The following is an 11,039-nucleotide window of genomic DNA, read 5'->3' as shown; positions in this document are numbered from 1 at the left end:
TAAAAAAGAAAGAAAGAAAGAAAGAAAAAGATGTGGCTGGGCACGGTGGCTCACGCCTGTGAGCCCAGCACTTAGGGAAGTCGAGGCAGGCAGATGACCTGAGGTCAGGAGTTCAAGACCAGCCTGGCCAACATGTTGAAACCCCGTCTGTACTAAAAATACAAAAAAATTAGCCGGGCGCAGTGACACACGCCTGTAATCCTTCTCAGTAGGCTGAGGCAGAAGAATCGCTTGCAACGGTGAGCCAAGATAGTGCCACTGCACTCCAGCTTGGGAGACAGAGTGAGACTCTGTCTCAAAAAAAAAAAAGGAAAAGAAAAAGAAGCTCAACATCATAACATCATTGGTCATGAAGAAAATGCAAATCAAAACCGCTATGAGACACCACTGCACACCTATTTGAATGGCTAAAGTCAAACAAGACTGATGATACCAAGTATCAGGCAAGATGTAGAAGAACTGGAACTTTCCTACAGTGTTGGGGTGAATGTAAAATTGTACAACCACTTTGGTAAACAGTTTAGCAATTTCTTTAAAAATTAAACAACAGGACAGGCAGGGTGGCTCACACCTGTAATCCTAGCACTTTGGGAGACCGAGGTGAGCAGATCACCTGAGATCAGGAGTTCAAGACCAGTCTGGCCAACATGGCGAAACCCCATCTCTACCAAAAATACAAAATTAGCTGGGCGTGGTGGTGCACACCTGTGATCCCAGCTACGAAGAGGCTGAGGCAGGAGAATCACTTGAACCTGGGAGGCAGAGGTAGCAATGAGTTGAGACTGGGCCACTGCACTCCAGTGTGAGCGACGGAGCGATACTCCATTTCAAAATAAATAAATACTACAAAAAATTAGCTGGGCATGGTGGCACGTGCCTGTAATCCCAGCTACTCAGGAGGTTGAGGCAGGAGAATTGCCTGAACCCAGGAGGCGGAGGTTGCGGTGAGCCGAGGTCGCGCCATTGCACTCCAGCCTGGGTAACAAGAGCGAAACTCCATCTCCAAAAAAAAAAATAAAAATAAATAAATAAATAAATAAATAAACACACACTTACCTACGACTCAGTCCTTCCACTCCAAAGTATTTACCCACAAGAAATCATAGAAAACATTCAACAGGCTGGGCGAGGTGGCTCACGCCTGTCATCCCATCACTTTGGGAGGCCAAGGCGGGCAGATCACCTGAGCTGGGAGTTTGAGACCAGCCTGACCAACATGGAGAAACCCTGTCTCTACTAAAAATACAAAAAAAAAAAAAAAAAAAAAAAAAAAAATTATATATATATATCCAACAAAGACAGGTACATGAATGTTCATAGCAGCTTTATTTGTAATACTTCAAAACTGGACATGGTCCAGATGTCCATCAGCAGGTGAATAAAACTGTGGTGCATCCAAACAACGGAATACTACTGGGCAATAAAAAGGAATAAACTATTAACACATGCAACAGAGATGACTTGCAAATCCTTATGCTCAGCTAAGCAAGAAGCCAGAAGAAACACAAGGACATACTGTATGATTCTATTTACATACATTCTAGAAAGTGCAAATTAACCTATAGCAGCACAGTTGTTACTTGGTGATGGGAGGCAGGAGGAGCAGGAGGGCGGGCTTAGCAAGGGCAGGGGAAGCTTTCCAGAGTGAGGGGGATGTTGGTTATCTGACTGTGGAAATGGCTTCACAGGCGTACACGTATGTCAGTCATCAAATACACATCTTTAATATATGCAGCTTACTGTACGCCAATTATACCTCAATAAAGCTGTCTTTCAACAGTATACACTCGAAGGCAGCAGCTGCAAGGCGGTAACTGCAGAGTTACTTGGACAGACACTGCAGTGATTCCTCTCGACTTGTTTTCATCATCTAGGAGTGTCCTGTTAAGTTTTCGGTTTTGTTTTTCAAGCAAGTTCTATTTTTTTCAGAGATTACTTTTAAATATTTACAATTTTTTTCCTTTTTTTCTTCCTTTTGAGACAGGCTGTCACCCAGGCTGGAGTGCAGTATCAAGATCATAGCTCACTGCAGCCTTGAACTCCTATGCTCCAGCAATCCTCCACTTCAGCCTCCAGAGTAGCTGGGACTGCAGGCGAGTGCCACCATGCACAGCTAATTTTTGTATTTTTTTGTAGAGACAGGGTTTTGTTGTGTTGCCCAGACTGGTCTAGAACTCCCGGGCTCAAGTGATCTGCCTGCCTCAGGTTCCCAAAGTGCTGGAACTGCAGGTGTCAACCACCATGCCCAAACTAAATTTTATGGCATAATATCTGATACATACAAAAGGATGTGTGGCACCTGGTGTGAGTTAGGAACAGAGTTATAAATGAAAAACCCATGAACCTACCACGGAACCTGAGAGCTATGACATTACCAACACCTTCACAAACTCCTGGGCCCCCTCCTTATCCCACCCCACATTCCTCTCAGGGATCCCCATCTCGGATTTTGTGCTTTTCCTTCTTTTGATTTTTAGTAGAGTTGTATCTTGTGCGTGTATTGCTAAACAATAGATGGTTTCATCTCGTTTTTGAGCATTGCAAAATGCTATCATTCTGTCCATAGAAGTACCATTTTAGTTTACCTCTAAGATTCATCTGTTATTGCATTATGTCTATTACAGTAGTTCTGATTCTCCCAACAGCCCTGCAGTTGGCTTAGGATATGGTAAACCTATGGAAAGTAAGGCTCAGCGAGGTGGGGTGGCTCACCCAGTCCAAGGGCAGACTGCAGGGACTCCTCTTCACCACATCCTTTACTCATGAGGGTCTCCTGCGCACCAGCAGTGAGCAGGTGCTGGACATGCCACAGGGAACACAGCAGATCCTCCGCCGCCCAAAGCACACATCACAGCGCTGCCCTTGACTCTACCACCAGGACGACTCCGGGTCCAGGCCAGTTACCTGAACATCCTGGGGGGGGACCATGTCCCTTCTATTTGTCCTCAAGAATGATGCTTGGTCTGACCCTCTCACAGGTCTCTGCTCATAGAGGGCAACTGGACAGTAGCTATCAGCATGACAGACGCAGCCACCACTGACTCAGTAATGCTCTTTCCAGGAATTTATCCTCTAGAAATGCTTCAATATGTACAGAGGGACACTGGCATAAGAATATTTATTGCAGCGTTGTTTGTAATATCAAAGTAGTAAAATCAACTCAAATTTCCACCAATAGGGATCTCACTGCAGGTCATTAACATTCGTTATGGGAAACATACACAGTGGAGTACCACTAGCTGTAAAAAATAATTTTTTTAAAAGGAGATTTTTTCATAACACAAAACTCTCCAGAATATATATCTATTTTCTGGGTGCATGTGACAATTTAATACATTCATATTCTCCAGGATATATACATAATTTTTTTTTTTTTGAGATGGAGTCTCGAACTATCGCCTGAGCTGGAGTGCAGTGGCACGATCTTGGTTAACTGCAACCTCTGCCTCCCGGTTCAATCGATTCTCTTGCTTCAGCCCCCCCCCCCCCCCCAAGTAGCTGGGATTACAGCTGTGCACCACCATGCCCAGCTAATTTTTTGTATTTTTAGTAGAGATGGGGTTTCACCATGTTGACTAGGCTGGTCTCAAACTCCTGACCTTGTGATTTGCCTGCCTCAGCCTCCCAAAAGCTTGGATTACAGGTGTGAGCCACCATGTCCAGCCCCCTAGGATGCATTTTTAAAGGGCAAGTTCAGTACAATATATGGAATATGTTACTATGTGTATTAAAAATTGCAAAGAATAAAATACACTAAATTGCTTAAATACACATAAATACTTCTAGAAGGGTTCATAAGTAACTGGGACCAGGGTGGCCGGGGACAGGGGTAAGAGGGAGACTCTTCATTATATCTCTGCTATATTTAAGAAAATATGTACCATGGGCAAAGGTTACCCATTTAAAAATACATAAATAAAATTTATAAAGTGTTAGTCTCTCAGTGCATATTCCCTGGCTTCCTGGCCTTTCTTTGCTCTTGGCCTGCCTTTGCTGGCAACAAACGTTTTACAGGAGGCCACCACTGTGGCAGTTTACATTCTGCAGTCCAAAGCCCCTTTCCAGACTGAATCTGAGGGCCCGGAGGATCCGCCACAAGGAGGCGCTGTCTGCTGCCGGCTGCTCAGTGGGCGAAAAGCCAGCCCTTCCCAGGGTGCCTTCGGTCAGCCGCCATTGCTGAGGGGGAGCTCACCTCCCTGTCCCCGCTCACCCTACCTGGGTCCCAACATTCCTCCAAGAAGTCTGTAGAACTGGAAGTTAGGAATTCACTTTGTATCCCTGTTACCACCACCCCCAATTTGGAAGGTGCTCCTCACCCTCCCTGGGGCTCACGGGAACATGGTGTGAATGTCTGCTGTGGAGAGATGCATTCCCTCCCCTGGGCTGGCTCCCCATTCCTGCCAAGAAACCCTCCCAGTCACTGGCTGGAGTCAGAACAGTTGGAGCTCTGCTAGAGGGTGGATGAGGGGACAGTGTGACACCCTGGGAGCCACTGAGCCTCCTCCCGTGGCTGCCACCCACCCACTGCCCACCACACCACTCACTTCACAAGTCCTTCCTGCTGCCCGCCAGGTGCAAAATTCTTCCTCTAATACTGCCTTGAATGTCGGGGTGACGATGGGGCCTTTGTTCCAGCTGTTACCCCCACCCTGCCTCCACTTTCGGGCCCCCCAACTGTGGGCCCTCAAGGCAGCTCCCATCCTGCCTCCCGGGCCTCAGCTGCCCAAAGGCTCAGGGCAAGAGCGCTGGCCAGTGCCTGGGGCAACAGGGGATGCCTGGCCTTGGGGACCCTGGGGTTCGGAGCTGGGGGAGACAGACCCTGGGAGAATGGCAGCGTAAGCACAAGCTACAGGAGATGGCCATGCCAAGATGCAGGCTCCAGCAAGGAGGACGCCCCTGCCCAGAGGTGGGTCCATTTCTCATAGTGATCCCAGGGCCTGGCACTGAGGCAGCCCTCAGGAGTATCTGTTACCCGGACACAGGCTAACCTTCCCGTTGAATCTGATGATCGTGCTATCATCTGATGTTCCTGGCCTAGTATCTGGGCAGTAGGTGGAGACAGGGGATGCAGGTCATGCAGGTTACCCCCACGGGCAGCAGCCTCTCTGGGACTGGAGGGAACAGCCCTCAGGGGGCCCCTCCTGGGCCCTTCCAGGGGCCACCCAGTGAGATCCTCGGTGGGGCAAGGGTGCCCTGGATTAGAGTTCCTTTGTTGGTGCCCCCCATCTGCATGAGTCCTTGGGGTGCCAAACTACAGCGGAGGCCTCTAACAACAAAGCAGAGGGTCAGCTCTGATCAAGGGTACAGGGAAGGCACAGTGCCCCTGGGATGGCTGCTGGGAACCATGGCCTCCTGTCACCTTACCTGGCTTCCCCAAAACCCCAGGGGCCCTGCCCTTCTGAGGTGCCCACAGAAAGGGAGGGAGAGAGGGAGGGAAGGAGGTGGGAGAGGAGGTGGGAGAGGTGGTGGGTTCACTCCCCCGACCCGGAGGGACCAGAGGAGTAAAACAAACAGCTTTAATACCAATATAGTTCTCTCTTAAATACCATGTTCCCCAGGAGAGATGCAGGGGCAGGCTCTTGGCAGAAAGAGTAGAAAAGAAATGTGGAACGAAATGGAATGGATGGCCCAGGGCCCCTGCCTTGGGCACTAGGGACTGGGCTGCCTCAGGGAAGGGGGAGTGACAGCAGCTCCCCCTGGTCCAGTTATTGCAGAGGCATAGGGGTGGCTCCCCTCCCTCCCCAGGCCTGAAACATTTCTCAGGATTAATTCTGCCCTTCAGCCCCAGCAGGGCTGGGGCCTGGGCGTCTCTGGTCTGGGATGGGCCCCATTGCTCAAAAGGGCCTGCAGCTAAGGCATGGGGTGGGGAGCCCCTGGCCAGGCCCGCCGCTCTCAGTAGGTGCTCTGGTGGCCTGTGAGGATGTAGAGGTTGCTGTGCGCCCCTGGGTTGTCAGTGGGAATGCTCTCCAGGATGATGTCTCTGGAGGAGAGAGGAGTAGGGGGCAGGGCGGGAGATGCTTGGCACATCAGCCCCTTCTCTGGCTTCAGGGGCATCTGAAGGGGAGGCTGGGGTGCCGCCGCCTACCTGTGGGCCCCAAGCACTCGGAAGATCCTCGTTTCATCTGTGATCTCCTGGGTCACCTGGGAAGATGGTGGGGGGCACTGAGGTCACTCCAATAGGTCCTTTCCAAAGAGGTGGGGACCACAAGGCAGGGGACAGCCAGGTCCCTGGCCCCACTCACCTCGTTGGTGTCCAGGCTGCGGCCTTGCATCCCATGGCTCCAGAAGGCCAGCACACTGTCCTGCAGGCACACTATGGGGCCAGGCCACCATCAGCCCTGCACCCGTCCTGGATCCCCCTCAGCCACTCCTGGGTCTGGGTCTGGGCCACAGCGGTCCTCACAGACCTCAGGTGACCAGGATGGCTCAGGAGAGGGGCTGGGGGATCTGTCTCCTCGTCCCACCGCCAGGCCCAGGCCCCCGAGCCACAGTGTGCTCCAGGCCAGGGAAAGGCCCGCACACCACCTCTGGCTCACTCACCCACAGTCTCGATGGGGAAGTCAAAGGTCAGCTCAGGCGCCAGTGTGGCCGTGGGCTCACCCTGCATGTTGACAATCCTCACGCAGCCTGCACAGGGAGGGGACTGGTGGGTGGGGATGGGGTGGCTTCCTTCTGGAAAGGCAGACCCACACGGTCCCCTCACCTCCATCCTCCCCTGCCCCCAGGGCACTCACGTTCAAAGCTGACTAGGACCGTGTCCCTGTCCACCTGGATCACCTGCTGGGCCGAGCCTGGGATCCCCTCTGCAGGCAGAGAAAAGAGACATGGCCTGGCTGAGCCACCAGTCCCCCCGGCCCCAAGAGGACATGGGGGACAGGCTATTGGCTATGTGGGCACATCAGCTTCACAACAGCCCTGTGGGGCTGGGAAACCTCATCTCACTCCTGGGCTGGAAACTGAGGCTCTGAGAGGATGTGTGACCCGTCCTGGGGCTTGTGGGGAGTGGGGGGAGTCACAGGGAGCCACAGGAGGGCTCCAGATTTAGGGGAACCAGGCCTCATGACCCAGTCACTGTGTGACCTGGAACAAGTCACTTTAGCTCTCAGAGCCTCTGTTTCCTCATAACACAGGCAAGATGGCACTGCCTAGAGGGGCTACCATGAGGATCAATAATAAAATCTTGGGCCAGGCGAGGTGGCTCACGCCTGCAATCCCAGCACTGTGGGAGGCCAAAGTGGACAGATCGCCTGAGGGCAGGCATTTGAGACCAGCCTAGCCAACAGGGCGAAACCCTGTCTCTACTAATAATATAAAAATTTTCTGGCTGGGCGTGGTGGCTCACACCTGTAATCCTAGCACTTTGGGAGGCCAAGGTGGGTGGATCACCTGAGGTCAGGAGTTCAAGACCAGCCTGGCCATCATGGTGAAACCCCATCTTTTTTTAAAAAAAAAAAAATTTTCTTTTGTCCCACAGGGTAAATAAAAGAAAAAAAAATTAGCCGGGCATGGTGGCGCATGCCTATAGTCCCAGCTACTCAGGAGGCTGAGGCAGGAGAATCCCTTGAACCCGGGAGGCGAAGGTTGCAGTGAGCCGATATCATGCCATTGCACTCCAGCCTGAGCAACAGAGCAAGACTCTGTCTCAAAAGAAAAAAGAAAGAATAAAACCCTGTGTGTGAGACCCCAGGCTCAGGACCTGACACTAGGTGCCTTATCCACATGCGCCCTCCCAATTCCCTTACCCATCGCTACCCACTATTGCCCTGAGCTGCCACAACACCTAGAGTCCTGCTTCTTGGCTCAGAATGGGGCCCCCAGGCCCTGCCTTGCCAGATCTGACCCTTCCCTGCTGCCCAAAGCAATGTTGACCAGGTTGGTTTTGTTTGTTTTTTGAGATGGGGTTTCTTCATGTTGGCCAGGCTGGTCTCAAACTCCCTACCCCAGGTGATCCACCCACCTCAGCCTCCCAAAGTGCTGGGATTACAGGCATGAGCCACCATGACCAGCCCTATTTTTTTTTTGAGACGCTCTGTCACCCAGGCTGGAGTGCAGTGGCACTGCAGCCTCTGCCTCCCAGGCTCAAGTGATCCTCCCACCTCAGACCAAGGGTATGGGACCACAGGTGTGCACCAATGTGCCCGGCACATTTTAAAAATTTTTCGTAGAGTCAAGGTCTCTCCATGTTGTCCAGGCTGGTCTCAAACTCATGAGCTCAAGCCCCCCTCTCTCCCTGGCCTCCCAAAGTGCTGGGATGACAGTGCTGGGAGGACAGGAGTGAGCCCCATGCCCAGCCTGGCCAGGATTTTCTTAGCTGCCAAGCCCTGTGGGCTAATGAACCCTTTTACAGAAGCGCAGGTGAAGCCTGATGAAGGGGGCCTGGGGGGCCCCACCCCGACATGGCAGCCCTCAAGGTCTCTGTGGAGCCATCAGCTGTGGGGATCCTAGTCTGGGAGCCTCGGTCCTCCCTCCCTGCCTCCTTCCCCAGTCCCTCATGCAAGCACATCCACCCCCAGCAGCCTGGCCCTCCTGCTCACCAGGTGGGACGAGGATGTCAGGTGTCAGCCCAGCCTCCAGGGGCAGGACATGGAACAGGACTCGGCAGCCGGGCCCCTCAGGCCCCTCAGCCCCCACACACACCTGCGGCAGCTCCTTCCCATCCAGCACCAGTGGCTCCAGCATCCCAGCCGGGCTGGGCAGGGGGCTGGAGAAGTTCTAGGGGGCAGCAGAGATGCTCAAGTCTCCATTTTTCCCTGCAGAGCTCGAGGGTGCCCTGGGCCTCCCTGCACCGCCCCTCACCTTCAGCAGCAGGAACTTCTGCAGCGGCTCATACCACTGCAGCAGGAGCAGGCTGGCAGGCAGGGCGGCCAGCAGGAAGGTGGCGCCCGTGTAGGGGTTCCGCACTGGCAGGGGAGCAGGCAGTGGGCACCGGGCTGGGCCTGCGCGGCCCCCCACTAGGCCCCGCCCCACCTGCCCGTCCCATTTCTTACCCACACGACACTGCAAGCAGCCTTTGGTGTCAGGAATCTTGGTGGACAGGGCAAAGCGCCTGTAGGGGTAACAACCAAGGCATGTGTCCAGGGTGCCATCCACAGGCAAGGCCCCTGCAGGGCCCTATGAAGGACACTATCATCTTCCTTCTTTACAAGTAAGGGACTGATTCTCAGGAGACACAAAGTAACCTGCCCCAAGAGCAGCTGGAAAGGGAGGAGGATCTGAAGCCAGTGCCCCAGCCCTGTAACCGGAAGAGTGTCTCCATCCAGGACAGGGGTTTGGGTCTTAGAATTGCTTCTAGCTCTGTGTGACTTCAGGCAAGCCACTTAACCTCTTCGTGCCTCAGTTTCCTTGTCTGTGGATTGAGGAAACCCACTCCTGAAACCTTTGCAGGGGAGGCGCTCTCAGCGTGCTGGGAATTGTGTGTGCTCACAGAGAGCTAGGTCCTGCCATCCCACATAAGAACTTTCCACCTATTTTGAGTCACTGAAAGTCTTTGTCAGGTGAAGGCAGGGTATAAAGAAATGAAGAAATGAGCGCATGAAGGGGTCGGGGAGAAGGCAGGCTCCAGCCCCACTGGGCTGCAGAGAGTGTGCACAGCCCATTTCACAGACTGGAAAACAGGCCCTGGGCGGTTAATGGGCTTCAAAAGGCAAACGCCCTGCCCTCTGCTTCTCCAGCTGAGCCCTGTGGGGCCAGGCAGTGGCTCACCTTGTTGCCAGGGGAGTAGTAGTAAGGGACAGTCATCAGATGGGCCCTTGCCTTGGTCACTGGGTATCCCCTAGCCCTCCAGGGGACCCTCTGAGCCTGTTTCTTCCTCTGAGGAATGGGGCTTATGTCAGCAGCCCTGCCACCTCCACCCAGTGGCCTGGGTCCTGTCTGCACCTTCTGCCAGGACGTGGAGGAAGCCAATGTCTGTCTCGCACTGTCCCTGGTCCTCGTCCCTCCATCTCCCCACATTCCTCCCACTCTCCTCCCCCACTGGTCTTTGGACGGGACAGAGGTATGTATTTTGTATTTGTTTTTTCTCCAAACAACTCTAGTTCTCTGTTGTTTGCATTCAAAGTGCTCACTGTATCTCTGCCATTTCCCAAACACAGGCTCAAAGCTGCCTGTGACCTGTTGGGGCTCAGATGGGCCTGTTTCCTGCAGGTCCTGGGCCAAAGCAGAGGCTCAGTTGGGGACTGAGCTCAGGAAGCCCCAAGGCCACAGGGTTCCAGATGTGGTCCTGGAGTGAGCACGCTGCAGGAAAGGCCCCCCGAGCTCCCCAGCTGTCACAGCCACTGGCCTGGCCTCCCCTGCCCTCTGCCCCGGCTCCACTGCTTCCTACACCACCCACCTGGTCATGACAATGTCGGAGCCACAGCCTAGGGACCCTCTCTTCACAACCCAGCCCCACCCAGCCACGGACTGACGCGGGTCCCACCTGCACGTCTAATAAGCATCTTCATGAAACAAAACTGAATTCGGCTCCTCCTGAAACTGCTCCGCCCCCAGCTGATGACAGCTCCATCCTTCCTGATGCCCAGGCCAAAAACCTTGGAGCCATCCTTGACTCCTCTTTCTCTTCCATCAGGAAATCCTATTGGCTCAACATTCCTTTTTTTTTTTGTATTTGTAGCAGAGACGGGGTTTCATCCTGTTAACCAGGATGGGCTCGATCTCCTGACCTCACGATCCATATGCCTTGGCTCAACTTTCAAAAGAGAATCACAATCTGGCTGTTTTTCTCTTCTTTCTTTTTTTTTGAGATGGAGTCTTGTTCTGTCACCCAGGCTGGAGTGCAGTGGCACAAACTTGGCTCATTGTAACCTCCGCCTCCCAGGTTCAAACGATTCTCCTGCCTCAGCCTCTCAAGTAGCTGGGACTACAGGCACCCTCTGCCATGCCTGGCTAATTTTTGTATTTTTAGTAGAGACAGGGTTTCACCATGTTGTCTTGAACTCCTGACCTCAGGTGATCCACCCACCTCGGCCTCCTGAAGTGCTGGGACTATAGGCGTGAGCCACCAGCCAATGTGCCCGGCCTCTCTTTTTTTTTTTTTTTTT

The 11,039-nt window shown here is 53.1% G+C and overlaps 1 protein-coding gene across 9 annotated transcripts in view; it reads right to left on the bottom strand.

The window, feature by feature from the left end:
• Positions 1-2,193: 2,193 nt before the first annotated feature.
• MAP4K2 (mitogen-activated protein kinase kinase kinase kinase 2) overlaps positions 2,194-11,039 on the bottom strand; it is an 18,696-nt gene continuing 9,850 nt past the window's right edge. For 4 of the 9 annotated variants that reach the window (XM_017537178.1, XM_037741605.1, XM_017537183.1 and 1 more), the window contains 8 exons: positions 8,988-9,046; positions 8,797-8,900; positions 8,535-8,712; positions 6,735-6,803; positions 6,541-6,627; positions 6,243-6,313; positions 6,086-6,162; positions 5,467-5,980 (listed from right to left, as the gene is read on the bottom strand). In XM_017537178.1, coding sequence (XP_017392667.1) covers positions 5,893-5,980; positions 6,086-6,162; positions 6,243-6,313; positions 6,541-6,627; positions 6,735-6,803; positions 8,535-8,712; positions 8,797-8,900; positions 8,988-9,046 — 733 coding nt within the window. In that variant the 3' untranslated portion in view covers positions 5,467-5,892. Of the gene's footprint in view, positions 3,082-5,466; positions 5,981-6,085; positions 6,163-6,242; positions 6,314-6,540; positions 6,628-6,734; positions 6,804-8,534; positions 8,713-8,796; positions 8,901-8,987; positions 9,047-11,039 lie in introns of those variants that run through there. The other 5 variants (XM_017537179.1, XM_017537184.1, XM_017537185.1 and 2 more) reach the window with 3 other exon arrangements.

This window comes from Cebus imitator, unplaced genomic scaffold (assembly GCF_001604975.1).
Source record: "Cebus imitator isolate Cc_AM_T3 unplaced genomic scaffold, Cebus_imitator-1.0 Scaffold102, whole genome shotgun sequence".
NCBI lineage: Eukaryota > Metazoa > Chordata > Mammalia > Primates > Cebidae > Cebus > Cebus imitator.
This window is presented reverse-complemented; position numbering and strand designations above follow the sequence as displayed.